Source organism: Sus scrofa, chromosome 5, assembly GCF_054392235.1.
Source record: "Sus scrofa isolate SSC_HxYL_T2T_F1_AM1 chromosome 5, Sscrofa_HxYL_maternal_Yorkshire_Landrace_v2.0, whole genome shotgun sequence".
NCBI lineage: Eukaryota > Metazoa > Chordata > Mammalia > Artiodactyla > Suidae > Sus > Sus scrofa.
The window spans coordinates 70,900,426-70,927,963 of record NC_139387.1 but is presented as its reverse complement, the minus strand read 5'-3'; the positions used below and the strand labels follow the sequence as shown (position 1 = coordinate 70,927,963).

The 27,538-nt window shown below is 55.1% G+C and overlaps 2 protein-coding genes and 1 long non-coding RNA gene across 3 annotated transcripts; 2 read left to right on the top strand and 1 right to left on the bottom strand.

Annotated features, from left to right (window-relative positions):
* Positions 1 to 433: 433 nt before the first annotated feature.
* Positions 434 to 2,831, bottom strand: LOC110260751 (uncharacterized). Its single transcript, XR_002344121.2, has 2 exons — positions 2,332 to 2,831; positions 434 to 2,229 (listed from the first exon to the last, which is right to left on the bottom strand). It is a non-coding gene; the product is annotated as an uncharacterized LOC110260751 (long non-coding RNA).
* Positions 2,832 to 3,978: 1,147 nt separating this feature from the next.
* On the top strand, positions 3,979 to 9,340 carry PTMS (parathymosin). Its single transcript, XM_013987418.3, has 6 exons — positions 3,979 to 3,993; positions 4,568 to 5,140; positions 8,099 to 8,170; positions 8,348 to 8,426; positions 8,572 to 8,633; positions 8,798 to 9,340. Exons 1-6 carry the CDS (start codon positions 3,979 to 3,981, stop codon positions 8,846 to 8,848), a joined length of 852 nt encoding a protein of 283 aa, XP_013842872.2. The 3' UTR covers positions 8,849 to 9,340.
* Positions 9,341 to 11,366: 2,026 nt separating this feature from the next.
* On the top strand, positions 11,367 to 16,750 carry LAG3 (lymphocyte activating 3). Its single transcript, NM_001105306.1, is given in 8 exon segments — positions 11,367 to 11,424; positions 11,733 to 11,880; positions 12,294 to 12,559; positions 13,174 to 13,437; positions 13,846 to 14,121; positions 15,665 to 15,907; positions 16,199 to 16,326; positions 16,610 to 16,750. Coding segments are annotated over 8 exon segments (1,524 nt in total).
* Positions 16,751 to 27,538: the final 10,788 nt, after the last annotated feature.

Sequence of the window (27,538 nt, the reverse complement as noted above, 5' to 3'; positions counted from 1 at the left end):
AGGCCAGGGGTCCAGTCTATGCCACAGCCACAGCAACATGGGATCTGAGCCGCGTCTGCGACCTACACCACAGCTCATGGCAATGCCGGATCCTCAACCCACTGAGCGAGGCCAGGGATCGAACCTGAGTCTTCATGGATACTAGTCGGGTTCGTTAACCACTGAGCCAGGAAGGGAATTCCAGCCTGCAAAGTCTTCTTGAAAAGAGTGGGGGAGGAAAAATTGGATGAAGGTAGTCAAAAGGTATAAGCTTCCAGTTGCAAGGTAGATAAATCCAAGGATGTAACATACATGATAAATATAATTAACGGTGCTGCATATTATATATGAAAACTGTTAAGAGAATAAATCCTTATTGTTCTCATCACAAGGAAAACTTTTTTTTCTATTTCTTTACTTTTGTGTCTATACAAGATGATAGATGCTCACTCGATTTATTGTGGTAGTTATTTAATGAAGTCTTAAGTTAAAGCACTATGCTGTACACATTAAGCTTACACAATGCCATATGTCAATCATATCTCGATAAAACTGAAAGATTAACACAACATTGTAAATCAACTCCAATAAAAATTTTTTTCTTAAACCGGGAGGAAAAAAAGATGCGCATGGGGGAGAAACTGAAAGGAGGGCAGGAGTTCCCATTGTGGCTCAGTGGTAACAAACCCAACTAGTATCCATGAGGACGTGGGTTCGATCCCTGGCCCCACTCAGTGGGTTAAAGATAAACTACTGTGTAGGCCAACAGCTGCTTGATTTGATCCCTGTCCAGGAACTTCCATGTGCCGCAGGTATGGCTCTAAAAAAATAAAACTAAAAAGAAAAGAAAGGAGGGCAGTGGAGGTTCAACAGCAAACTTTGAGTGTAAAAGTGAAGGAAGTCACGAAGGACAGCACAGAGAATAAGCAAGGCCAATCGAAGAATCTGGAAGAGAGGTGTGATGGTAAAACCAATTACTTTTGCTGGGGAGAAAGTTCACGAGGAAGTAGGAAAGCCACAGAAATTTTGGTTGTGATATTGATCCTATATAAGACAGTGACCACCAGGACACTTGCAGTTATTGAGAAGATGCCAAGTCAGAGAGAGGTGGGCTGGTCTCCTGGCAGCCTGCCCTGTGTTTCTCCAGCCTGCTCAAGGAAAGAAGGTTGAGGGGGCTCTGAGGGCTAGGAAGTCAAGCCAAGATAGGGGGTCAGGGCTAGGAAGTCAATACTTCATTGAGCTCTTCCTCTTGGGTGCCTAGCTGTGTGCTAGGTATCGTGCCCAGGAGAAGGAGACACTGATACGAGTGGAGGAGTGAGGGAAGCAGTTTGGAGGTGGGAACAGGGGATGAGGATTTGCAATCAGGAGAAAAGTCATGGAGGCCCTCCAGGAAAGGACCCTCCATCCCCCACTGCCCCCAGATGGGACAGGGTGCTGTCCAGCAGAAAAGAGTGCCGGGCCCATGTCTTTTCCACTCAGCTTTGTGGCTCCACCACACAGCACAGGGCCCAAGACCTACGGGGCGTTCCATAAACGTTTGTTGAAGCGCAGGGGGCTCACGGAAAGCTGAGCATCATTGTAGTTTAACTCGACATAGATGTGAGTAGAAGAGGATGAGGGCCCAACTTGACGAGGTGTGTTCCTGACGATCTCGCCTTCGTGTTGTAACGAAGATGATTTCTTCAATAATAGTCCTTCAGGGAACATACTTAAAACAAACTTGAATCCAAGTTAGGCTGAGTGAGGTCTCTCTCTCTCTCTCTAGGAGTCCATCTTCTCTCACCGCTCCCCTGACTGACTTGAGTTTTGAAAAGATTAAACAATTAAAAAATTTTTGAAAAGCAAAGGAAAAATCAGACTAGCAAACGAGGCCATTGGGAGTAGAACGGGATGAAGTGAGGAGCGGGGAGGTCCAGCTTTGAGGTTTCCGTCCTCCCATCCTTGAAAGACACTAACTAGACACTCACTTAACCTATCAGATAAACAGGCAAACTAAAAAAACCCCAGGAAACTGGAGGGGGGAAGAATTCAGTTAAGAATGAGATGGAAGTAGAACTGCTAGGATGTCAGAAGTAATAGTTTCCAGGGGGCTCAGTCCTCCCCTCTTCTCACTTGGCCTCCCTTTTCCCACCTCCAGAAAATGTGTAAGAAGCACAGGTTTCCCCATGTGACCAGTGGAAAATTCTCAGTTGAATCGTGGAGTAATAGAGCTCTAGGAACAGGCAAGCCTCCACAAGGCCTCAGAAATCTCTGGAAAGGAGCAAACACAGGCTGGCATCATTCAACACTCTTGGCCCCAGAGACCAATCCCAAGGGCTAGGGGTAGGTTTGGGTTTCCAGCATCCCACTCACTTCAAATTCATCCTAAGTGTCCTGTCTGGCTTTCTTCTCTTGAAGCCAAGACTTCAGGAGACTGGTCTGTGGTCCAACCAGACAGTGGAGGCTAAGGGGTGCTTCTCCCGTGCAGGAAGGGAATGAGATCCAGGCCTCCAGCTTCCTACATCTTTTTCCTTTGGTCCCTCTGGACCCTAGTGTCCACACTCTTAGATTCTCAAGGCTCTCCCTTGGGCCTTGGGGCAGGATTCCCATTCTCTGCCGCTCCATCTCCCTGGAATTTTCCACTGCAGCTGCCTCCGCTCCCAGACACCCCTCCCTGGGCAAAATTCCCGGCTCCCTCCGCCTCCCCTTCCCTAATCACACCTCATTCCCACCCCCGGCCCTGAGGCCCTGCCCACAGTCCAGCCCACATCCCACACTAACCCCGGTGGTCCCAGTTAGAGAAATGGGAGGCCAGACCCTTATAGAAGGGTGAGACGGAGGGTCCCAGGCTCTCTCCAGGGCGGGGAGAAAGGACAGTAGAGGGGCTGGTCCCCTGTGGGGCTGGAGTGGGGGGAGTGGCCCTCCTCAAATCCCCATATAAGGCAGGGCAAGCAGTTAGGCTCCTGGATTGGCTGATTCAAATGAGCATTCCACCTGGCAACAGGGTTTCTATTGGCTCTCAGGAAAAATAGGAGGAAGGTGGATGGAGGTTGTTGGTGGCGGTGATTGGAGGGGGGGAGGGGAGTGGAGGTGACCGGAGTGGGGGGCGGTTACCAGGGCAACAGGGTAAGAGCCCAGCAGGGTGTCCTGAGACAGCAGGCGGGGCTGGGAGGTGGAGAAGGGGGGGGCACTGAGGAAAGGAGGGTGGGAGGGAGAGGAAAGAGACTGACAGGGAGGGAGCCAGACGGGGAGACTGGGGGGGGGGGGGAGGTTAAAGGAGGAGGGAGAGGGACATAAATGAAGCAAAAGAGTACAGAGATGGAGAGGGTCAGAGATCACTAAAAACATCAGGGAGTACGTCCGAGAGACAGAGAGATGGAAAGGTCTCCGAGAAAGATGGACATAGTTGGCCAAGGAAAAGCCTGGGTGGGGCGCCAAGATTTTTGAGGAGATGGAGACTGAGAAACTGAGAGAGGAGTCAGAGGAGAAATTGGGAAGTGTGTACACCAAGGGACCAAAAGACAGTAGGGGCACCCCGAGACGAAATGGTGATGATCCATCAGTTATGTCTTTTTTATTAAGATGAAAATGATACAAAGATGAAGACTGATGATAAACAAATATAGGAGCGCACACGCACCAAAGATATCTTTTTCCAAACCCTAGCCTTCCGCCCCATCCACCTTCCAGACCTGTGTCACACACCCTAGCTCCGGTTCCCTCCTGAAACAGCAAGCTTCTCAAAATGACCCAAAGATACTGAGACTGTGGGTGAGGAGCTGAGGGTGTGTGGGTTAGAGTGGCCTGGAACCCCCAGCAAAGGAGACAGATACACTCCAGAAAGGCTGGGAAGAAGGCAGCAGAGGAAGGAGAAACATCAAGAAAGGGAAAATGTGGGAAATAAGGAGAGGAGTGAAGAAGGGTTGAGGAAAATCAGCTAAGGATATAGGGCCAGGTGACAGACTCAGGTGAGCCAGGAACTATGTTGTCTGGAAAGAGAGGGAAGACATCAGAGGTGGCATGCAGAGAGGGCAAGTGAGAAGTGGAGAAGAGGTGACAAGAAGAGAGATGGGAGATAGAAATGGATAAAGAGGAATGAAGAGAAATAGAAGGACCAGGCAAAGAAAAGTGAGGTGAGCCGGGCAAATAAGAAAGGTCGAAGATGGAAAGGAGGCTGGAGAGCCTCGGCCTCTCCTCAGATCACAAGCAAGAGCCGCGAAGGGAGGAACCCAGCAGGGGACACAAATGTCAGCCTCGGGCAGGACGGAGGGTGGGCTGCCCTTTCTGCTCTCTAATCCCTCTCAAGGCCACCCAGCGAACCGAGAGGCAGGAGAGGGGAAATCCAGGGAGAAGTGGAAGTGGCTCCCGCCCTCTTCCTCCTCTTTAGGCTTTTGGTTTCTCAAATACCTGCCCGGCCTTTCCATCCGCTTCCCCCCACCCCATCCCTCGGCAAAATCTCAGGGCTTTTGGGGGTCGGGCTCCACGTTCGCAGGCAGTAGGTCGGGATTAGGAGAGGTCCCTCCCCGCAGGAACCCCACCCCTCCCCACCTCCTCGCCCCACTCCTTTCTCCGCGACCGTCAGTCTCTCCATTTCCCCCTCCTGGTCTAGTCCTCCCTCCCGCCTCTCGCGCACTCCCTCCCCTTGCTCTCATCCTCCTATCCCCACCTCTCCAACCTCCGCTTTCATCCCCCTCCCCTCTCCTCTCCTCCCCGCTCCCGCCTGCCCCACCCCTGGGAAGCCCCTCCCGTCGGGCAGCGCCGCTTTATAAGCGGGTTCCCTGCCCGGGGGCGGCAGCGGCTGGTCGGCGGCAGCTCTGCGGGTGCGGGGGCGGCGAGCCGAGGACCTAGCGATCGCGGCCGGAGCGCGCCGGCCACCGCCCGCACCGCCCTTCCGCCCGCCCTCTGGACGGCCGCAGCCCTGCGGGTCTCCGCTCCAGACCCACCCCCGCCCCACCCCGCGCGCCTCTGCCGCCTCTTCCAGAGCCCCAGCTTGCCCAGCGGCCGCCGCTGCCGCTGTCTCCGCCGCCGCCGCCACCGCGCCAGGTTCCGGCCGCGGCCACCTTCCGCCGTCCAGGGCCTCTCCATCTCGGCCCCGGGACCCCGGCTCCCCGCCAGCCCCGGCCCCGGCCCCGGCACCATGTCGGAGAAGAGCGTGGAGGCAGCGGCCGAGTTGAGCGCCAAGGTACGGGCGGGGCCGGCGTTAGCCTGGCCCCCGCGCGCCCCCGGGGCTCCGCGCGGTCGTGCGCCCCGGGCCGCCCCAGACGGCCCCACACTACTGCCCCGGCTCGGGGTCCCGGCGGACCCCGCTGCGCCCTCCCCCCCGCGCCCCAGCCCGGCGCTGCCTACCCCGCGCCGCGCGCCTAGCGCCAGCGCCCTCTAGCTTCCCGAGCGCCGCGCACCCGGCTCCCGGCCTGGCCGCTCCGGCCGGGTGCCTTCCCCACCCCTCTCCGGCCCTAGCTCGCTCGCCGCCACCCCAGCCGGTGTCCGTCGGAGCTCTGCGCGTCTCATCTGCCATGCCCCCTCCCCCGCGCCCCTCTCCGGCGCCCGGTCCCCGTCTCCCTTTCCAGTCTGACCTCACCTTTCCTCTGCTAAGCGGTTTGAGAGCCTGCGTCCAGTGTAAACAGGACTCTCCCGGGAGGCTGCTCCTCGAGGGCCCCTCCCCTCGAGGCCCGACCGGCTCTTGCTTATCTCCGAGAGCTACTGCCTCTATTTTCTCCTTCCATCTACATCCGTTCCTTCCTCCTCTGGCCTTCAGCTTTCTTTTTCTCTCCATAGCCCTCCGCGTCTCCCTCCCACACTTAGAGAAGCTCGAATTCCTAAAAACCAGAAGGGGGCCGGGAATAGCCTTCGAAAAAGCTGAGGCTCAGCATTGCATGGCATTGCATCGCGCCGCCTTTGCTCTCATCAGCTTCCTTCCCTGGCCCCATCCCTTCGCCCTTGCCTCTCTTCCAGCCTTCCTCTAATTTCCCTAGGGAACCTGCTGAGTGTTGCTTGGGGAAATTAATTCGGCCAGGGTTTGGGGGCGGGGAGCCCGACCTTGGGTGGGGGCGGTTGCTGGGGAGGCCACAGAGGTCTCCTGGAGGCCGTGAAGTGAAAAGGGGAACCAGTGGGGTTTAAGGCAGTGAGAAAGAGGGGTTCCGCGTGAGCGCTAAGGTGTGCTGAGCGGCCCTCCGGTGGGCTGGCTGTGCGGTGGCATGTGACTTCACTGAGTAGGTGTCTTTGTATGTCTGAAATCCAGCGAGTGTGTGGGACTGCCCGTGTCAGTTACATGTGTGCATGTGGAGACGTAGCTGTTCTGGAGCCATGTTGCTGCTTTGTGAGTGCCGAGTGGCTCCACTGTGCTCTAGTGCTGTCTCAAGAGTGTGTGCCAGCACGCCCAAACACCCGGCCATGTGTCTCTGGATTGCTTCAGCGCCCCTCGGTAGCGGTGTGTGTGAATCGGTGTCAGCCTGTGTCAGTGTGTGTGCCTGTGTTGGGTAAATGAGGCCAGAGAGCTGCTTAGCACAAGGCCCAGGTCACATACCCTCCTGGAAAAGGGATCATGGAAGGACAGTGACCAGAAGGACAGGACAGGACTGGACAGGGGAGGAGAGGGCCTGGCCCCTTGGACTTTGGCCTCTGCTAGTCTCCCTCCCTCCCTGGCACTTACTCTCCCTCCCTCTCCATCTGTCTGGGTGGGAAACTCAGGCCAGGGCCGCACAGACCTGGTACTGGGGCCACCAGAGAGAAGCTGACAACCCCTTGGCTCTCCAGGCCCAGGATGAAGGGGAAAGCCCACCAGGGAGTAGAAATGCCAGACTGGCCATGTGGAAAAGAAATGAGGACAGCGAAGTCGCGTGAAGAAACCTAGCTGAAGGGAAAGGGGGCCTGCGTTCTGTGCTCCCCATAAAGGGAGAAAGGACTTGAGTGTCCTTCTAGGCCAACCATCCTACACCAACCCCCTTTCCTATCCAACCCCCCCCTTTCCAGAAAGGACACACCCTCCCAGGGTGATCTACTCACCCAGAAAACTTCCATCCACATGGAATCAGATACACAGAGTTGCACACCAACACCAGGCCCGATCTGGTCACACAGACACCACAGTGCCTGCCAAGGGGTGGGGTGGAGAGAGAACTGGAATCTCAGTTGGAAGGGCCAGTGTGGTGTATCCTGACAGGGGACTCTTGTAGCACCTCCCTCTGCCACATCAGTACAGGACATCAAAGGTGTGCCTGCTGGGGTCCTGGAGAGGAGAGAGGGGCCGAATGGAAGGAGGGGACTCGACAGGTACCTTCAGCACTACTTTTCTACCCCATGCACACAGGCCTTGTCTGTTACCACGTCCCATATTCCTTTCCTTATCCTACTGACCCTACATCCCCCCGGAAATGGTGACACCTACCCTCCTACCACAGCAGTGCACACACCACACCAGACCAGAGATCACGCCATGCCAATGTGCACAGCACACCATGGCTGGTCGGGAGGAGGCAGCTACCTGCCCAGTTTGGGGCAGGAGTGGGCATTAGTGAGAGGGAGGCATGGGAATCGTGCTAAGGAGCTCTTCCTATTCCTGTAGTGTTTGGCCAAGTAGGAGCCTGAGGATACAGGGGGCACAGGGACAGAGAGAAACAAAGCCTTTCGAAGCTGAGGGGGAGGCTGGGAGGGATGCCCAGGAGAGAGTACTCAGGAAAAGGCCCCAGAGGTAGACAAAAGGCCGAGCAGGGCCGGCAGTGGGAGGGGGCAGATGAAGAAGGCGGAGGGACCTCAAGAGGGGGTGGGGCGTCAGGACTGCGAGCAGATGGAGGGGATTTGCTTTGCTGAGCTGAACTCTTCAGCCGGTAAAGGTTGGGCAGAACTTGGCGGGGGTGGTGAGCGGTTACCTTGACTGCCTCTTCCCTGGCTCCATCACTTTGCCTCTTCCCTCGAGTCTTGGGGAAGGTGTCTAGTCTCAGCCCCTTTGTGGCCGTGAGGACCCTGGGACTTCTGTTCAGTCTCTAAGCCGCCCGGGCCACCTGCATTTCACACTCCTCTAAGCTCACTGCAGAGGGAGAACCAGGGCTGGAGGGACTTAAGGGCTGCGGATCATTTGTGATGAGAGGAAAGGTGCTCTCTCTCTCTCTCTCTCTCTCTCTCTCTCTCTCTCTCTCTCTCGCAGGACCTGAAGGAGAAGAAAGAGAAAGTGGAGGAGAAGGCAAGCCGGAAAGAGCGAAAGAAAGAAGTGGTGGAGGTGCGGAGGGGTCACCTGCTCTGCGAGCCCCCAGCTACCTTCCCGGCCCCGCCTTCCCCTGGCCCCGCCCATCCCTGCCGCCCCGCCCCCGGGCCCTCCCAGGCCTCTTGCCATTGGTGGTGACGGTGGGTGGAGGCACCGGGCCAGCCTGACGCCTCCCTCTCCCGGTCCCCACAGGAAGAGGAGAACGGAGCTGAGGAGGAGGAAGAAGAAACTGCCGAGGACGGAGAGGAGGAAGATGAAGGGGACGAGGAAGGTGGGGAGGGGCAGGGAGGCTGGGCTCAAAGGAACAGTCAGGGTGGGTTCGAAGACCCGAAGCAGGGCTGAGGGCCACCACAGGGGGTCTCCGCCGCCGCCGGAGCTTCCTGCCCTTCCCCAATGACCCATTTCTGGCTCCTCAGATGAGGAAGAAGAAGAAGATGAGGACGAAGGGCCCGCGCTGAAGAGAGCTGCCGAAGAGGAGGTTTGGGCTGGGTTGTGGGCTGAGGGGCTGTCAGGGATGCAGCAGGGCCGGGAGCCCTTTGGATTTGGACCCAGATCTTGGTGGTGCAGGGCGGGGGCTGGAGCGAGACAGGGGGCGGTCCCGCTCCCATTTGAGGGCTACCCCAGCTCTTTCCCTCTTCACAGGATGAAGCGGATCCCAAGCGGCAGAAGACAGAAAATGGGGCATCGGCATGAGCCCCCTGCCAGTGGGCTGGGGTGGGAGGCCCCTCGGGGCCTTGAGGTGGGGGTGGGGACAGCCCGAGTGCAGCCACCCTTCACCTGGCTCCCTGCTCTGGGCCCTGCGCCCGAGCGGCCGCCCTCTCTCCCCAGCCTTCTCATGCCGACCCTCCAGTCACTGCCCTCTCCATCCTCACTGCCATCTTCCACCTCCTGACCTCCCCCATCTGAGCTCCCCAGCTGGTCCCAGTTCCCCCCTCCCTCCTCCTCCCCTTCCCTCCAGCCCAGCCCACTCTCCTCTGATACCCTCTCCTTCCTAACCTCTGCATCCCAGCGTCACATCCTGCCCATCCCTACCCTGCCTGATCCCTGGGTCTCCCTCAGATCCCCTTCTCTCAGACAGCGCCAGGCCGGGTTGGGGCCAGGGTTGGGGCCGAGCCCCACAGCTGCCCCCCTCCCCTCCCTTTTTTGTATAATTTAATAAAGAAACGGTCGCGCTTCTGTTTTTAACCTGTATCCTTCTTTCCCGGGGCAGAGCAATGGCACCCTCTGTCAGAACCCTTTCCCTCTATTAAAAAAAAAAAAAAAAAAAAAAGGCAGCAGCACCCTCCAACCACCCACCACTCAAGAAGACAAGATCAGCACCTTGGGGTGGACAGGGGTGGATAGGGAGTGCGTGCCTCGGTGACACCGTCCAGCTTTTGGATTCTTGGGAAGGCTCCTCCCAGCCATACACACACCCTTCCCTGCTCCCCAGCACCAGGCTATACACTGCTGAGCCCAGTGGAAAGCTACCAGCTCTATTGTGCTGAAACAGCCTCAGAAACAGGAAGTCCCACCCCTGAAGTGGTAGAGGGCAGGAGGTCTGGGTCGCAGCCTCCTTGGACCTAGTGAGAGTTGCCTGGCACTGAGGAAGTGAGCTCCTGGTCAAGCAGGGAGAACTCCAGGGCCTCTTGTGGTTCCAGGCCTGAGTTCTGGCTCCTCAGGCTAAGTGGGGTGGGGAACAAGCGTTGCCCTCTGGCAGTCTCAGGCTTCCTTCCCTAGTTCTGCCTCCATTCTCCCTGAGTTTGAACTCTGCTGGGGAATTTCTGCATTTTTCCATAGCACTCTTGCCTTCTCAGTTCAGAAACTCTGGATTGGGAGAGCCCGCTGATTTTGCAGAGGTCTGAGCTGGAGAGGGGTGTGTGTGCGTTGTAGATACCATTCATCCCTAAAGATGAGCAGACACCTGGAGCTCCCATTGTGGCTCTGGAAAAGAATCTGACTAGCATCCATGAGGATGCAGGTTTAATCCCTTCCTCAGTGGGTTAAGGATCTGGCGTTGCCCTGAGCTGTGGTGTAGGTCACAGATGCGGCTGGGATCCCGTGTGGCTGTGGTGAAGGCCAGTGGCTACAGCTCTGATTTGACGCCTAGCCTGGGAACCCCCATGTGCCTCAAGTGGGGCCCTAAAAAGACAAAAAAAGACAAAAAAAAAAAAAAAAAGATGAGAAGACACCCATGACTCACTCAGCTCACTCAGGGTCCAGAGTACACACACACACTGGCTAGCTTTTGTCTTCACCCACCCTAAGTGACCTTGGCAAATTGTTTCAGCTCTGAAGCTGCCTTGGTTTTCTCATCTATACAATGGGGGATAATCTTAGATTTCATGACTTTAAGGTGTGTAAAGTGTCCACTATAACACACAGCACATAGTGAAGGCAGTACAGCCATACAATGTAGCTATTTTCCCTGTGTTTGGGGTGCGCTTCTTCAGACCTACCATCTTTTAGGGCACAGTAACATTTCTAGGAGTCATTGGCTGGGGGGGGGGAGGGAGGTGGAGTGGGGCAAAGAAATTCTGGAGAGTTCAGGGAATGAGGGAGGTGGTGAGTACCCAGGAAAGGGCTGGCCAAGAACACGTGAATACACACCCCCCCCCCCCCAGGCAGCTCAGAGATGGGCAGGTGGGTAGTTTGAGGCAGAAACGGTTTAGTGAGAAGGGCAGACCGTCCCCTGGAAAGGAGGGTGGGGGAAGGGAGAAGGGGGCGGTGGGGACACCCAGGGCTGAGGAAATAAACAAGGGGAGCGCCACCACAGGGGTGGAGGGTAACGCTGCTGGGAATCAGCCCCCTCAGACTTTCCACTGCGAAGCGAAACCGTGAGCCCTGGGGTGTTGGGGGGGGGCAACGGGGAGGGGAAGTGGGGAAGGTGGAGGGAAGGCAGAAGGACAGGGGCCGCGGCCCTGGGAGCAGCAGAACGGCCTCCAGCTCGAGACAGCCACCTTGTCTCCACTCTGCTCTCTGCCAGCACCCTGCCCCATCCCTGAGGACCCCCCCCAGCCCATCCTGAGCCCACCTTCCTGCTGCCTGATCCGGCCAGCTTTCCTCTAGATTCATTGGTTCCTCCCTCTCTCCCCAGGCCTCCATCCCTCTTTTTCTGGAGTCTCTTCCACCCACTCCCTCTTTGCAGAACCTCTCTCTTTTGTCTGTTAGTCCTTCTCCACTGTCTGACCTCTTCCCTTTGGAGGGCTGTGTGGTCCAGGCCTCAGGGGAGATGGGGGAGGCTCACTTCCTCATCTGGCTGCTTCTGCAACTGCTCTGCGCGGCTGCAGGTAAGGTGGGGACGACCCTCTGGGAAGGCTGACCTTCGGACCCACAGCGGGGGTGGGGTGGGGTCAGCAGGGATGACCACAGGGATGCCAAGGTCCTTAGACTGGGTGGATCTAACAATGCCTTTCTTGGGGCAGTCCTCCAGCCCCCAAAGCCTCCCTCCCGTCTCCCCCTTGGCCAGGAAGGGGCAGAAACCCAAGGTCTTCCTCGGCCCTGTTTCTTCTCCCTTGGGTAGCAGCTGAGGCTCCTTCTTTACTTTGAAGTCTCTTGGCTCATGGCCCCTCCCCTTGGCCTCTCTTTTCCTCCCCAGTGGAGGCTCCAGACCCAAGGGCAGAGGTCCCGGTGGTGTGGGCCCAGGAGGGGGCTCCTGCCCAGCTCCCCTGCAGCCCCACAATCCCCCTCCAGGATCTCAGCCTTCTGCGAACAGGACAAGTCACTTGGCAGCATCTACCAGACAGGTATGCACCCCAAACAAGGGCAACAGCATCCCCAAATCCAGCAGTAAAGGCGTCCAGATGGACAATCCAAGAGCCAAGTCAGCACTCTGCTTTCTCCCCTGAGCTGTCAGTCCTGCTGAAGCAGTGTCTCAGCCTTCCTGCTGCCCTTGCTGCAGCCCCCTCCGCTCTTTCTCCGCAGACTGCTCCCCTCACGCCCCGCATCCCACCTGCCTCCCCAGTACTGGATGGTGCCGGCCCAACCCGAGGCGCGCGGGGGTGGGGTGGGGGGGGAGAGATGGGGGAGGCTTAGCAGGCCAGAGGTCTTCCCGTTGGGTGGGCTTTCTCATCCTCAAAGGGTGCCTCTTGGTCGGACTGCCTCTTGCCTGGGGCTGCTTCTCCCTTGGCTTTCTCAGTCCCAACTCTCTCCTGATCAGGGGCCCCGCGGCGCCCTCCCCTCAGAGCCCGGGGCCCCGCCGCTACACGGTGCTGAGGGTGGCTCCCGGAGGCCTGCGCATCGGGAGGCCGCCGCTGCAGCCCCGCGTGCAGCTGGAAGAGCGCGGCCTCCAGCGCGGGGACTTCTCGCTGTGGCTGCGCCCGGCCCGACGCGACGACGCCGGCGAGTACCGCGCCGCCGTGAGCCTCCGGGACCGGGACCGCGCCCTCGTCTGCCTCCTCCGTCTGCGCGTGGGCCAGGCAGCGGGTAGGTGGGGGCGGGACGAGGGGAGCGGGGCTGGGAGGAGGGTGCCCCATTCCCCGCCGCCCCGGAGGCAGGAAGAGCCGGGCAGAGGCTGGTTGTGCTTCGAAGGATGCGCCTTAGCGGGAGAGCCTCCAGTAGAGGGGCGGAAGGGGGTGGAAGGTGCCCCCAGAGAAGCACGTGTGTGGGGGAGGGCCTTGTGGAGAGATTGTATCACCCCTCGAACTCCCCTTCCCCCACCCACAGAGGGAGTGCCAGGGTGGAGGAGGGGAGGCACTCCTTGGAGGGGACAGTGCTGGGCTGGAGTGACTCAACTCAGATGTCCTGTAGCTCAGGAGGTGGACTTAGCGGGGGTCCTCAAGCAAGCCTCGCAGAAGGCTGAGTGCGGACGGAGCCAAGCGAACTGGAGCCAGGGACACAGGGAACTCCTAAGCATGCATTTTAAGCACCTCTAGGTGCCAGGCACTGGGTTGGGTGGGCAGGCGGGCCCCAGGAGAGTTGGGAGAGAGAAGACAAAGAGATCTCCAGCCAGGTACCTGTTTCCAGGAGCTTCCAGCTTCACTGGCCTGCTGTGTTGGTCCAGTGGGCCTGCCTGACCATCCTTCTCTCCCCTTGCGCAGTGACGGCCAGCCCCCCCGGGTCTCTGTGGACCTCGCATTGGGTCATTTTGAACTGCTCCTTCAGCCGCCCTGACTTCCCAGCCTCCGTGCACTGGTTCCGCGGCCCAGGCAGAGTCCCTGTTCAGGAGTCCCCTCATCAGCACTTAGTCGGAAACTTCCTCTTCCTGTCCCAAATCAGCCCCTTGGACTCTGGGACCTGGGGCTGCATCATCACCTACAGAGATGGCTTCAATGTCTCCATCACATACAACCTCACAGTTCTGGGTAATTCCTCCACTCTGCCTTCACATTTGACCACAACCCCTTCCTGCCCCCTTGTCACCTCCCTCTGACTTATAAGCCCCCAAACCAGGTCTCCGGCAGCTGATGCCACCTGTGATCACTCTAGGCCTCCCTGTCCCACCCCTTTCTCTTTCCTTTCAGCCGCTTCTCCCCTTCTAGGTTTCCCCTTGTCCATCCAGCCTCGCTTGCCAGCTTGGGGTCTCCCACTGGCCCACCCACATTGTGGGGTTCTGAGCATCTTGTGTTCATCCACCTTATTCTGCTCCTTAGCGCCCTTACGAGCTGGACTGCCTCCTTCGTACTTCTGCCTCCCTTTCCTGCAGACCTAATGTTCCAGCCCCTCTGTATGCCTCCTCTCACCTTTAACTTAAGGTTCCCTTTTCTCGGCAGGTCTCCAGCCCCCTGTCCCTCTGACAGTGTATGCTGCAGCCGGTGCCACGGTGGAGCTGCCCTGCCACCTGCCTCGGGGTGTGGGGACCCAGTCGTCTCTCACTGCCACGTGGACCCCTCCTGGGGGAGGTCCTGACCTCCTGGTGGCCGGGGACCATGGCAACTTTACCCTTCGACTAGAGGCTGTGAGCCAGGCCCAGGCTGGGACCTACACCTGCCGCGTCCATCTTCAGGGGCAGCAGCTTAGTGCCACTGTCACTTTGGCAGTCATCACAGGTCAGGCCCAGGTGGGAAAGGACAGGAAGGGAAGGCCGGTGGGGCAAAGACTGGGCAAGTCTGCCTCATGATGCCAGGCCACTGGGTACAAGTTCCAGGGACTGCTTCTTGTGGTCTCCTCTTTCCTCGCCCCCATATAATGAACTGAAACTGAAAATCTCCCCTGAGTCACTGGATGAACGTTCCACTCTTCTGTAAGGGACTCCCCTGCTCTCAATTGGGGGGGAGGGTCTGAGACGTGAGATGGAGAGGTGGCAAAGGTTTGAATGGTTCAAAAGAGGTGGACTATATTTCCAGAATCCTCACCCACTTTGGAGGCAGGGCTTGGGTAAAAGTTGCAGATGGTGGCCTGGATTTGGGAGGAGTTAATAAATCAGTCCCTTAGTCAGCAACTGTTTACTGAACGAGGGCTTTTCAAGACAGTGTAAAACCAACACAGAAGAAAAAAACCCCAAGTGCCCTTAGAAAGCATGTGTTGATTGATCAGAGACTGTCACAGCACTGCCGTGTCTGCTGGCCATCCATGACCACTAAATAGTGGCGCCACATAGTCAGTGCTTAGTGATGTATCTTGGTTAAATAAATAAATGAACATGTTAATGAATAAGACATCTCCCAGAGGCCAAGCTAAATTTCCACGTGCTTCCCACATATCTCTCCCTAGATGTGGTCCCCGCACTTCAGCCTCACCTTGAACCTCATCTTTTCCCCACCCAGTCCTCTGGCTAAGATGCCCTTCTGTCAGAAACCCCGGTCACATCCTACTCATCCTGGAACCCGACCTCCTCCTTCCCAATCAGTTGCCAAAGGCTACCAGTTCCTTCTGTCTGAGGCCTTCTCAAGGGTCAGCTATTTAGAGTCCATTTTCCATGCTATCTGCATGACAGCTCATGGGAGGGATAGTGTTGCCCCCATTTTCTAGAGAAGGAACTTGCCCAAAGTCACACAGCTGGGAAGCGCCAGATTGGGCTCTAAGCTCAAGGAAGTGTCTGTGCCACCAAGTCTTCAAGGGCCTGGTCACTACGCTCTGTTCCAGGCCCTTCGTCCCACACACCGTGCCCATACCTGTGCAGCTTGGAGATGTTCTGTCTCTAGATCGGCTGGTCTGTTCTCTAGACATTCTGAAAGGGGGACAGAGTTCATTCGGGGGACGCAGATGTGAGCCACAGGATAGAAACAGGAAACATGCCAGGTATCCTGGGGGCCAGCTCATCTGACTGAGGCTGGGGGTTCTGAGCATGTGAGTAGCAAGTCATGTAAAAAAAAATCAGAAGTAATATATGTTGTGGGCTCCTTCTGGGCCAGTTTGGGTTTAAACAGTCCCCTGAAGGCAGGAGGGAGCCTGGAAAGTTTAGGGGCCGCAGAGTGATCAGACCAGAGCTTTGTCTTGATAAGATTAGTTTCCCCATAACCCTGATTTCCTCCCTGCACCTTCACCCAATCAGAGCCCAGGGGAGTCAAGGTGATTGAGACCTGGGAGTTGAACCTTTAAATTCAGGGAGTCGGGCCCCCCAGGAGATCTCGTCCCTCTAATTTTTTTCAGTGACCCCCAAATCCTCCGGATTACCTGGCAACCCGAAGAAACTGCTCTGTGAGGTGACACCGGCATCCGGGCAAGAGCGCTTTGTGTGGAGCTCCCTGGACAAGAGGTCTTGGAGGAGCTCCCCGGGACCCTGGCTGGTGCTGCAGGAGGCCAGACTCCTTTCTCAGCCCTGGCAGTGCCAGCTGTACGAGGGGGAGAGGCTTCTGGGGACCGCAGGATACTTCACGGAGCTGTCTCGCCCAGGTCTGAGACCCCCACGGCACCCCAGCCCCAGCTCCTGACTGGTCCTCTCCATCCCCACTTCTAGACCCCCCTCCCGCCTCACCCCCATTCTTTTCCTTCCAAGGGCTGGGAGCTGACTTCCAGCCCTTGACGAGGCCTGACCTGCTTCTGCCACTAAGCAGCTGAATGACCCTGGATGAGTCCTTTAAATTCTCTGGGCTTCACTGTCTGCATCTGTAACATATGAGGGTGTGGGATGATGTCCTTTCAGCCTGATCCTCTGCCAACCCCCATCTCCTACTCTCTCTGTAGGTGCCCAACGCTCTGGGGGAGCCCTGGGGGCCCAGAAAACAGGCCACCTCCCTTTCCTCATCCTTGGTACCCTCCTCCTGCTCCTTTTGGTTTCTGGAGCTATTAGCTTTCACGTGTGGAGAAGACGGGTGAGCTGGGAACCCCTGTCCCCAGTACTTAGCTGTCTGTTACCCCTTCCCCAGGAAGATGAGCAAGGTGGATTCCCAAACTTGCCATCAGAGCCCCCTCTTCATGGGTCTCTGCTCTCCGGGGATCCCTTGTGCCTGCAGGACCTGAAGGAGGCTCGGAGGGGTTGAGAGAAGGCCTGGGGCCAAATAGGCAGGGTGGGGGGGGTGGGGGGGAGGAAGAGATGGACTCCCCCTGGCTTGCTCCCTTCTCCTCCTCCTACCCTCCGTGTTTGTCTTCCTACAGTGGCGCCCGAGAAGATTCTCTGCCTTAGAGCATGGGACTCACCCACCCCAGGCTCAGAGCAAGACTGGGGAGCTGGAGCCAGAACCAGAGCTGGAACCCGAGCCGGAGCTAGAGGTGGAACCGCAGCCAGAGCAGCCCTGACCTGGCCCCCCGCAGCTCAGTGCAAATAAACTCCCTGTCAGCAGCAAGCCTGAGTCTGGCCTCTTCTTGCCCAGGGAAGGTTCTGGGTCTCCCCAGCGTCTGGGACTTCCTTCTCACACCCCGGTCTTCTGACCTACTTTCCCCAGCCAGTCTCTCGTCTTCCCTGTTTCCGTTCCTGGTTTCTTGGTGATTCTTTCTTCTCCGTCTCTTTCTCCCAGGTAGTCATTTTCCTAAAGGTCCTGCAAGCCGTCCCCCGCCCGCTTCCAGCCCTCTCCTCCTCCGTGCTGCTCTCGGCATCCTGACTGCCCTGGTTTCCTTTATATTTTGCTCCTCTGGCCCGCGCCACTCTCACCCTGTCTCAGCACTGTCCTTGGCCCTCTGGCTGCAGCACACACACACACACACACTCACTCAGAGCATCCCTGCCAGGTTGAGTCCTCCTGGAGGGAGATGGGGTCTCGCAGCCTTTCTGGGTGGCAGCCTCCTCCCCACCCCCACGTTCCTCAGCCCTGGGGCAACCTGTCTGGTCCCAGGCATGAGAACATACTGCCCCCCAGTGGTCTCTGTGTGTCACACACCGCTGGAGGTCACTGAGCAGGCTGCGACAGCCTGAGATTAGCTGTGCAGGGCACAGATGCCCGCCAGAGGGCTCTGCCTCCGTGGCTGCACTCCGTGTGGTCTGTACAGGAGCCTGCACTGAGCGAGCAGGTGTCTCCAGCCCTGTGCACCCTCAGGAGAGGGATGGGGGACAGGTCACCCTGGCCCCAGCAAGGTGACGAACCAAGTCTAACACTGGGGAGTCTTGGGAACGAAGGCCTCAGGAAGACCCTGGCTGCTCCTAAAGCCTCAGGAGTCAGGAGACCTGGCTTCTGATCCCAGCCGTGCTGATGTGAACACAGCTCCTCTCCCTGAGCCTCGGTTTCCTCACCTCTTCAATGGGACCGTGATAACAGCCCATCCAAAGCAGTTGTTGCAAATATCGGGTAATAAAAGGGCTCTGAAAACTGTGGCGAGCTGAGCATCCACTCGTGAAGGGGGAGCAGGCCTGCTCTGGTTGCACAGAAATGAAGGAGAGGCCCCACAAGCCTGCCGGCTCCCCTCACTCTGTTCGAGGGAACACTCCTCTGGGCTGGCAGATGGTGCTTTAGCAGAGCATGTGTGCCTGCTCCTGGACACACACACCCACACACACACAGGCATGACCTCAGCCCACCGCACCCCAAAGGGACCTAGCCCTCTACCTGCAGTGTGTGCAGTGGGCTGAGGGCTGTCACCCTGGACAGGAGGAAGAATCCGTGCCAGCTGGAGCCCGTGCTACCGCAAAGGCCCTGCCACTGTCCAGCTGAGCCTGTGTGCTGTGTGAAGTGACACCAACGCAAGCCACGAAGCTGAAGACCTGCCCTGTGGAGACATGATGGCCAGAGACTTGGGGACAGAGAACGGGGAGGGGGCACCTTCGTTCCTGGTGGGGAGGCCCTCTGAGCCCTGAGGAATGAAGCCTTTGAGGCAATCTGAGGTTCCCAGCCTTAGAATGGTGGTGACCCTTGTCTGGTCAGTGGTGCAGAAAGGAGGCTCTGGTGGCCCCAGGGATGGTCACACTATAAGGTGAGGCCTGATGTCCCTTTAAGAAGCATCCAAAACACTGTTTCTACCCTCTGCTGTGGGCTGGGGTGGGGAGTGGCCCGAGGAGACTCCGCTCTGCCCACAACCTTCTCTCCACGGCCGTGGTGGAAGCTGCCAGGTTTTTACGGGGCAGGGGTTTCCTGGAAAGTTCTGTGGGTGGCATTTTTCCTCTCTGCTAGGTGACACCTTCTGCCCTTTGGGCTTCTGAGAGGAGTCTCTGTGGATTCATGGGCTCTGTGCAGGGACTTCCCCAAGCTTCTGTATGAAGGAGACAGGGGGGGCGACAGAGGCCACCTGTCCCTCTACCCACTAAGGAAGAGAAGAGCCGGGGACGGAAGGAAGGGGACGCAGGTGGCTTGTGTATACAGTGCTCCTTTGCTTAATCTTTCCTGTTCTCTGCGGGATCTCTCCTAGGAGGTGACACATTCCTGCTCCTGCCCCTCTGGCCCCAAGCCCCCTCACCCTCCAGCCAGATAACCTCTTGCTCTTTCTGTGTCCTCTTGGGGCCTTCTGGGGAGCTAGGTTAATTCATCTGGTAATACCAAGTTTATCTGCAAGCCAGTGTTCCAGGCTGGAGTCCTAGAGGGGAAGAGGCATCAAGGAGTCCGGGAGGGAATTCCCGTTGTGGCGCAGCTGATACGAACCTGACTAGGAACCATGAGGTTGTGGGTTCGATCCCTGGCCTCACTCAGTGGGTTAAGGATCTGGCATTGCTGTGGCTCTGGCGTAGGCCAGCAGCAACAGCTCCGATGAGACCCTAGCCTGGGAACCTCCATATGCTGTGGGTGAGGCCCTAAAAAGACAAAAGACAAAAAAAAAAAAAAAAAAAAAAAAAGAGAGAGAGAGTCAGGGAGCTCAGGGGGCTATGAGGTCAATCGCCTTAGGTCCTTGTTAAAAAGGAAGGGAGGAGTTCCCGTTGTGGCTCAGTGGATTAAGGAGCTGACATTGTCTCTGGGAGGATGGTTTGAGCCCTAGTCTCACTCCCCCAGCATTGCAATAAGTTGCAGCGTAGGTCACAGATGTGGCTCCCATGTGGTGTTGCTGTGGCTGCAGTGTAGGCTGGCGGCTGTAGCTCCGCTTCCACCCCAACCCCAAGAACTTCTATATGCCGCAGTTGCCCCCATAAAAAGAAAAAAGGAAAAAAGGAAAAGAGTGTATTTGCTGCCTACTTCCACTTAAATCACCCCCCAAGTCAGTCATTTACAACGATAAACATAATCTCACAAGTTCAGGGGTCCAGGAGCAGCCTGGCCGAGTAGTTTTGGTTCAGGTTGTTTATGGCGTTGCTGCCAAGACATGTGCCAGGGCTGTAGTCATCTGAAGGCTTGGCTGGGATGCAGGATCTGGTTCCAAGAAGAACCAGGTGGCTGCTGGCCAGAGAACTTAGTCCCTTCCCATACGGGCCTCCTCATAGGGCTGCTCATGACATAGCAAGACAAAAGCATGTCTTTTTTTTTTTTTTTTTTTTTTTTTTTTTTAGGGCAACACAGGCCACATCGCTGCATATGGAAGTTCCCAGGCTAGGGTTCGAATCAGAGCTGCAGCTGCCAGCCTATCCCGCACCCGCAGCAATGTGGGATGTGAGCTGCATCTGTGACCTGCACCACAGCTCATGTTAACACCGGATCCTTAACCCACTGAGCAAGGCCAGGGATCGAACCTGAGACCTCATGGTTCCTAGTTGGATTCGTTTCCGCTGAGCCACAACGGGAGCTCCATAGCATGTCTTTATAACCTAAACTAGAGAGTGACAATCTATCCCTTCTGTTGGTCACAGAGACCATGCCGGTACCTCATGGGAGGGCACAACCTGAGGGCATGAGTTAAAGGAGGCAGGAGTCGTGGCGGCCACCTCGCACTTGGCTCTCATAGTTGGAAGAGTACCTGAGAGAGAAACAAGCCAAGAAGAGGGTGAAGAAGCATCTCTGAGTACTCCCACCCCCAGCCCTGCCCTGGACCTGACAGCCTCCTCTACGTATACTGTCCAGAACTGTTCAGAAGTTCTGGAGGCCAAACGAGGTCCAGAGCTTTGCCAAGTCAATTAAGTGTGTCTGGCAAGAGGCCATACGGTGCTCGTTCAGGCCTGCAGTCACATTTGCCAAGGTGTCCCCCACCCCTGATCTAGTCTTCTCATCTCCACGGGGCAGGGCAGCCCCAGAAAGTTCCTTGCCCCACCTCTCCCACCAGCCAGAGGTATTAGGGTTCAGGCCCAGGGCCCTGCTGCTACCCCTTCTACAAAGGATGTGAGCAAAAAGCTTAGGTTGCCCCCCTCGGGCCCTTGGAAAGGGGGGCAGTGGGTTTGAGGTGGGGAATGGGTTTCAGCAGCTTCACTCTGTGGCTGACAGTTTCTCGGAGGGGCTGCAGGTGCCAGGTGGCTGTATCCAGGCTGGGCTCTGAAATGGGCCTGCTCTCACCTCCCATGGGGCAGGATGCCTCGGATCTACCCTCTGAGGGGTACAGAAAGTGGTCTTGGAGCCAGGGGGAATGTGGCCTGGGTGGAGGTGGGTCAGCCAGGCCAGACTCTGCACGCCCCCCGACCCCTCACCAGCAACCCCCAGCAAGGCCTCTGTGACCCCTCCCCCCACCCCTATCCCCAAGCCCCGCCCCCGCCCCCTTGTAAGAGGGGGTGTGTGTGCAGCTGCAGCTGCTCTGGTAAAGCAGGCCAACTCAGGAGGGCACCTGGGGCTTCCAATCTCCCTGCTCCACAGGCAGCCCTCCTTCTCCCACACTGTCGGCAGCCTCAGCCTCCGTGCTGGCTTCCCTCTGCCTCCCACTCTCCCTTCGCCCTTGCCCCCCACCCCCGACCCCCCTCCTTCCAGCCTGGAAATGGAATATAGGCAGCCAAAAGAGCTTCCTCTCAGGAACCAGGAGACTTCTGGAAATCCCCATGCTCCAACCCCACAGTCACATGATGGGGCCGAGAGATTAACTGCAGTTTCTTGTTCTGTAAAATGAGGCTGGTCACATCTGCTGGAAAGGGTTGGCATGTGCTAATGTCTGTAAAAGCGCTTTGAAAACGGAAGGTCTCTCTGCAGACATGAGGGCTCATGGTGACCCTGAACCTCAGAAGGCCCAGATGAGATTCTTGGCCTCTTACCCCCTCCAATGCTGAACGAGAAGACTTCCCTCCACCTCACCCTGGCCTTTCTTTCTTTTCTTCTTCTTCTTTTTTTTTTTTCTCCTTTTAAGGGCTTCACCTGTGGCATATGGAGGTTCCCAGGCTAGGGGTCCAATCGGAGCTGTAGCTGTCAGCCTACCCCACAGCCATGGCCACGCCAGATCTGAGCCATATCTACAGCCTACACTGCAGCTCACGGCAACACTGGATCCTTAACCCACTGAGCAAGGCTAGAGATCAAACCCACATCCTCAAGGATGCTAGTTGGGTTTGTTACCACTGAGCCACCATGGGAACTTCATGGCCTTTCTTTTTTTAAAAAATTAAAGTATAGTTGATCTATAATATTATATTGGTCTCAGATGTAGGGCTTAGTGGTCAGTATTTTTTACAGAGTATACTCTATTTGAAGTTATTACAAAATGAGGAATTCCTCTGTGGTACAGTGGGTTAAGGACCTGGCATTATGGCAGCTATGGTGTAGATCACAGATGTGGCTTTAGAGTCCATTCTCTGGCCCAGGAACTTCCATATGTTGTGGGTGCAGCCAAAAAAAAAAAAAAAAAAAAAAAAAAAGAAAAGTTAAAGTAATGGCTCTATTTCCCTGAGCTGTACAATAGATTCTTGTTGCTTATTTATTTTACACACAGTAGTTTATATCTCTTAATCCTCTACAGCAATCTCCCCCACCCCTGCCTAATCCTGGTTTTTTGTTTTTGTTTTTTTTTTCATTTTTAGGGCCGCGCCTGCAGCATAGGGAAGTTCCCAGGCTAGGGGTAGAATCTGAGCTGCAGCTGCCGGCCACAGCCACAGCTACAGCCACAGCCACAGCAATACCATATCTGAACCTTGTCTGCAACCTACATGGCAGCTCACAGCAACACCCGATCCTTAATCCACTGAGCAGGGCCAGGGAGCGAACCTACGTCCTCATGGATACTAGTTGGCTTCGTTACCGATGAGCCACATTGGGAACTTCCATCCTAGCCTTTCTAAATGCAGAGGAGAGGCAGTAGGGTGAGTGGGACCAAGCAGGGAAGTTCAAATCCTGGTTCCGTCAGTTGTAGTTACTGGCTTTGTGACTGTTGGCAATTCCCTTAAGCTCATTGATCCTTAGTTTCTTCATCTGTATGGTATGGCAAATGATAGACTTCTGTCCCATCGTTGTTATAAGGATTAAAAAAAATACACAACCATATAAAGCACACAGGGGTTCTGTTTTTATTTTTTTATTTTTTGTCTTTTTAGGGCCACACCCATGGCATATGGAGATGCCCAGGCTAGGGGTCTAATTGGAGCTGCAGCTGCCAGCCTACACCACAGTCACAACAACGCAAGATCTTTAACCCACTGAGCAGGGCCGAGGATTGAACCCACATCCTCATGGATACTAATCAGGTTCATTAACCATTGAGCCATGACAGGAATTCCTTTTTATTTTTATTTTTAATTTTGTTTAAAGAACACAGGGCTTCGAAATGTTCAGTATAAATTTACTGTCTCTCCTTTCTTTTTGTTTCCTGTTTGAAAAACCCCAGAGGAAGAGCCAGGTTCTTGGGGTGTGATTCGTGGGCACTCACCTTCACGAGCAGTCAGAGGACATAAACTCAGAAGCTGGGTGTCATCGCATAGTCCATCTGGTCCAGCCCTTGGAATGCTTTGTGTGTGATTTATTCAGTGTTAGAGCAAAACAAAAAATCAGTTGCCAACATTAAAATGAGGAGCTCTTACATAAAGGTCTGATTTGCCACCTTTTCTTGAGACTTTGGCAGAGCTGGCGACTCTGGGTTCACACTCTGGTACAGCCTCTACTGTCGGCTCAGCTGAAGTGCATGGTTCGTGGCCACCCTCCTTAGCAGAGGCAGGGCCCCTCTCTCCCTCCAGCCTCACCTCACCCCTCTCTATCATCGACCACCAGCCTGCTTTTCTCAGTTCTATTACCTAGCAGGTGCCTATAGGCATGTAAGTTTGTGACCCTTGCTCTAGGCCCTTTGCATTCATTTATTCAAAAAGTATTTAACAGGAGTTCCCGTTGTGGCTCAGTGGTGACAAACCCCACTCGTATCCATGAGGATGCAGGTTCCATCCCTGGCCTTGAACCAGGTGGGATCGGAAAAGAACTTCTGGAGAAGGCGGTAAATTGGTGGGGACCAAGAGCAGGACTCTGCACAGAGAAGGACAGGAAGCAGCAGATTGGCCAGATGGATTCCTTTAGCCGCTGAGCAAAAGATAAGTTGGGGGGAGTTCCCATTGTGGCTCAGTGGAAACAAACCCTGTTTTTGGGTTCGATCCCTGGCCTTGTTCAGTGGGTCAGGGATCTGGTGTTGCCGTGAGCTATGGTGTAGGTCACAGACTCGCCTTTGATCTGGTGTTGCTGTGGCTGTGGTGTAGGCTGGCAGCTGAAGCTCCAATTCAATCCCTCGCTTGGGAACTTCCATAGGTCGAGGGTGCAGCCCTAAAGAGACAAAAAAAAAAAAAAAAAAAGTATTTACCAGCCAGGGGCTGGGAGGGCAGGGGGAACAGGGAGTTAGTGTTTAAGAGGGACAGTGTTTCATTTGGGGAAGATGAACAGGTCTGCAGGTGGATGGTGATGGTTGAGCAATACCATGCATGTACTTAGTGCCACAAAACCGCACACTTAAAAATGGCTAAAACGGGAGTTCCCAGTATGGCCCAGCAGGATTGCCGGTGTCTCTGGAGCGTCGGGACACAGGTTCGATTCATCCCCAGCCTTGTCGCAGCTCGGTTGCAACTGCAGTTCGGATCTGATCAACTCCCTATACTGCAAGGCAGCCAAAAATGGGGAAACAATGGCTAAAATGGTAAATGTTTGGGTATGTCTATTTTACTATCACAAATGCCACATCAATCCGTATCAATAAAATTTAACATTAAAAAAAGTATCCAACCAGTGTTAAGGTCCACCAGGCCCAAGGCATTCTGCTGGGTGTTAAAACGGACAGATGTGGTCTTACTAAGCAGTAATTTCATAATTATCACCCTTGGACAAGTGCTTCCAAGGGAGAAGTAGCACAGACCCTATCATAAGGGAAACTTAGTTCAAGGGCAGAGCCTGATCAGCCTTCTCACATGCTGAGGAGGGGTCATGTGGAGGATAAGGAGGGTAGAGCAAAAAGATACAAACAGCCAATCCTGCCAGAGCAAAGATGCAAACAGCCAATCCTGCAGAGCAAAGATACAAACAGCCAATCCTGCCAGAGCAAAGATACAAACAGCCAATCCTGCCAGAGCAAAGATACAAACAGCCAATCCTGCCAGAGCAAAAAGATACAAACAGCCAATCCTGCCATTGGGGTAGATGTTCCGCCCTCCCCTAACACTTACACACTTCTGGACCACCCACCTCCAGGCTTCTTTCAGGTAAGAAATCCTCGGGGAAGCCTTTCTCAACCTCCCAGCTGAAATGAGTTTCCCCATGATAAACTGTCCGAGCCCTCTGTGCTTGTTCCTTTGTAGCCCTTGTCCAGTTGTAATGGAATTATTAAATGTTTAGTGTCTGTGTCCTGGGCTAGAGTGGTGACCATGTCTCACTTACAACACATCCTCTACCCTCAGCAGTGGGCTGATAAATACTGCACACGTATTGAATGTACAAATGAATGGAGAGAACTGGGCTGGAGCAAGGGGTTATAATTTTAAATGTCCACAGGAGCCTGCTAGGTCATGTAAATGAGAAAAGCAGACAGGTTGTAAACAGGAAGGATGTTTGCGTTCCTGCCCGAAGGAGGACACACACTTACCCTTGAAGGACACGCTTTCAAGTCTGCACCTAGCACTTCCATGACATCCATTAACCAACGCTGAGTCATTTAGCCATATCCAGCTGCAAAGGAGCCTGGGAAGTAGAACTTAATTCTCGGCAGCTGTGAGCTCAGCTACAAACCGAAGGCTCCACTACTGAGGAAGAAGGAGAAAACAGATCTGGGAGACAGCTAAAGTTCTGTGCAGAGGTAGTTAAGATCTGAAGAGTGGGAGTTCCCACTGTGGTTCAGTGGGTTGAGAATCTTACCAGTATCCATGAAGATTCAGGTTCCACCCCTGCCCTTGCTCAGTGGGTTAAGGATCCAGTGTTGCTTCTCAGATTTTGTGTGGCTGTGGCTGTGGTGTAGGCCAACAGCTGCAGCTCCGATTTGACCACCAGCCCAGGAACTTCCAAACGTTGCAAGCTCGCCACCCTCCCCCACCAAAAGAAATAAAGATCTGATGAGTGAATACAAATTTGTTAGATTAGTGCTTCTCCAAGTGTGGCTCACGGGGCTCCTTGAGACCCCTTTAGAGGGTTTGCCAGGTCATGCCATTTTCTTTTTCTTTTTTTCCCTCATTTTAGGGCCGCACCCGTGGCATACGGACGTTCCCAGGCAAGGGGTCCAATCAGAGCTACAGCTGCCGGCCTACGCCACAGCCATAGCACCACCAGACCCGAGCCACGTCTGTGACCTACACCACAGCTCACAGCAACGCCGGATCCTTAACCCATTGATCGAGGCCAGGGATGGAACCTGCAGCCTCATGGTTCCTAATCGGATTCATTTCCCCTGCGCCAGGAGGGGAACTCCAGGCCAAGCTATTTTCATAAAAAATAATAGGGCATTATTATTTGCCTTTGTCACTATGTTGACATTGCAATGATGTTGCAAAAGCAAATGGGTTAGATTGCTGACTTAGCACAAATCAAGGCAGTGGCACCAAACCATGCTACAGTCATTGCACTCTCCACCGCCAGGCACTTGCAGTAAAAAAAAGAAAAAATAATAATGCCAGTTTCCCTTAAGAATGCCCTTGATGAAGCAGTAAATATTAATTTTATTAACTCTCAACTCTTGAGTACACTCTATTATGAAATGAGAAGTAGCATAAAGCACTTTGGCTACAAATAAAGTATAATGGTTGCCTCAACAGAAACACTTGTGTTCATAGTTGGAGTTAGGAGCTGAACAAACCCCTTAAAAAATTTTTTTTTGGGAGTTCCCGTTGTGGCTCAGTGATTAACGAATCCACCTAGGAACCATGAGGTTTCGGGTTCGATCCCTGCCCTCGCTCAGTGGGTTAAGGATCCGGCGTTGCAGTGAACCGTGGTGCAGGTTGAAGACGCAGCTCAGATCTGGCTTTGCTGTGGCTCTGGTGTAAGCCAGCATCTATAGCTCCAATCAGACCCCTAGCCTGGGAACCTCCATATGCCGCGGGTGTGGCCCTAGAAAAGACAAAAAAAAAATTTTTTTTTTAAATTTTAATTTATTAAAAGCTTTTTTTTGGCAGCACCCACAGCATGTGGAAGTTCCTGGGCCAGAGATCAAACCCGCACCATAGCAGCAACCCAAGCCACAGCAGTGATATAATACAGTGTGGATCCTTAACCCACAGAGCCACCAGGGAATTCCCAGCCCCTTTTTTTCATAGTAGGGGACTATCTCGGTGACATGTGCATATTGGAATGATCCCTCAGGCGACTGTGCAGAGGATGGCCTGGAGGAAGGCAGAGTGGAGAGGCCAGGAAACCAGTGAAGAGGCAGCAGCTGGAGTCCAGGCAAAGGATGATGATGGCACTGGAGTGGTACCAGGGACTCAGACAGACTTTAGAGCTACTTAGAAGGTGGCATCCAAGGGAATTGGTAAGTCAATATGTGGGAGGGGTTGGGTGAGGAAGAAGCCCAAGATTACACTGGCTTCCCTGGGCCTGCACAACTTGGTGGATGGTGAAGCCTTCAGTGAGTAGGAAACTTGAACAAGGAGTAGGTTTGAAGGGTAGGGGTGGGCAGGTGATAAGTTTGGTTTGGGGCACATGGAATTTGCTCTGTCTGGTGACCATTCAAGTGGAGAAGCCCAGTGGGCAGGTAGATGCCAGCACATGGTGCTCATTAGAGATCCGGGTTAGAGAGAAATATATGAGGCCAGAGACAAGGCCCCGAGGAAAGGAGCCTGGTGCATGGTCACTGGGTGTCTCAGAGGCCTCCTCTTAGCCCAGGCCCTTTCCATCACACGGAGCCAACTCTAATGCCTCTGGTACCGGGAGCCCAGAAGCACCCTCT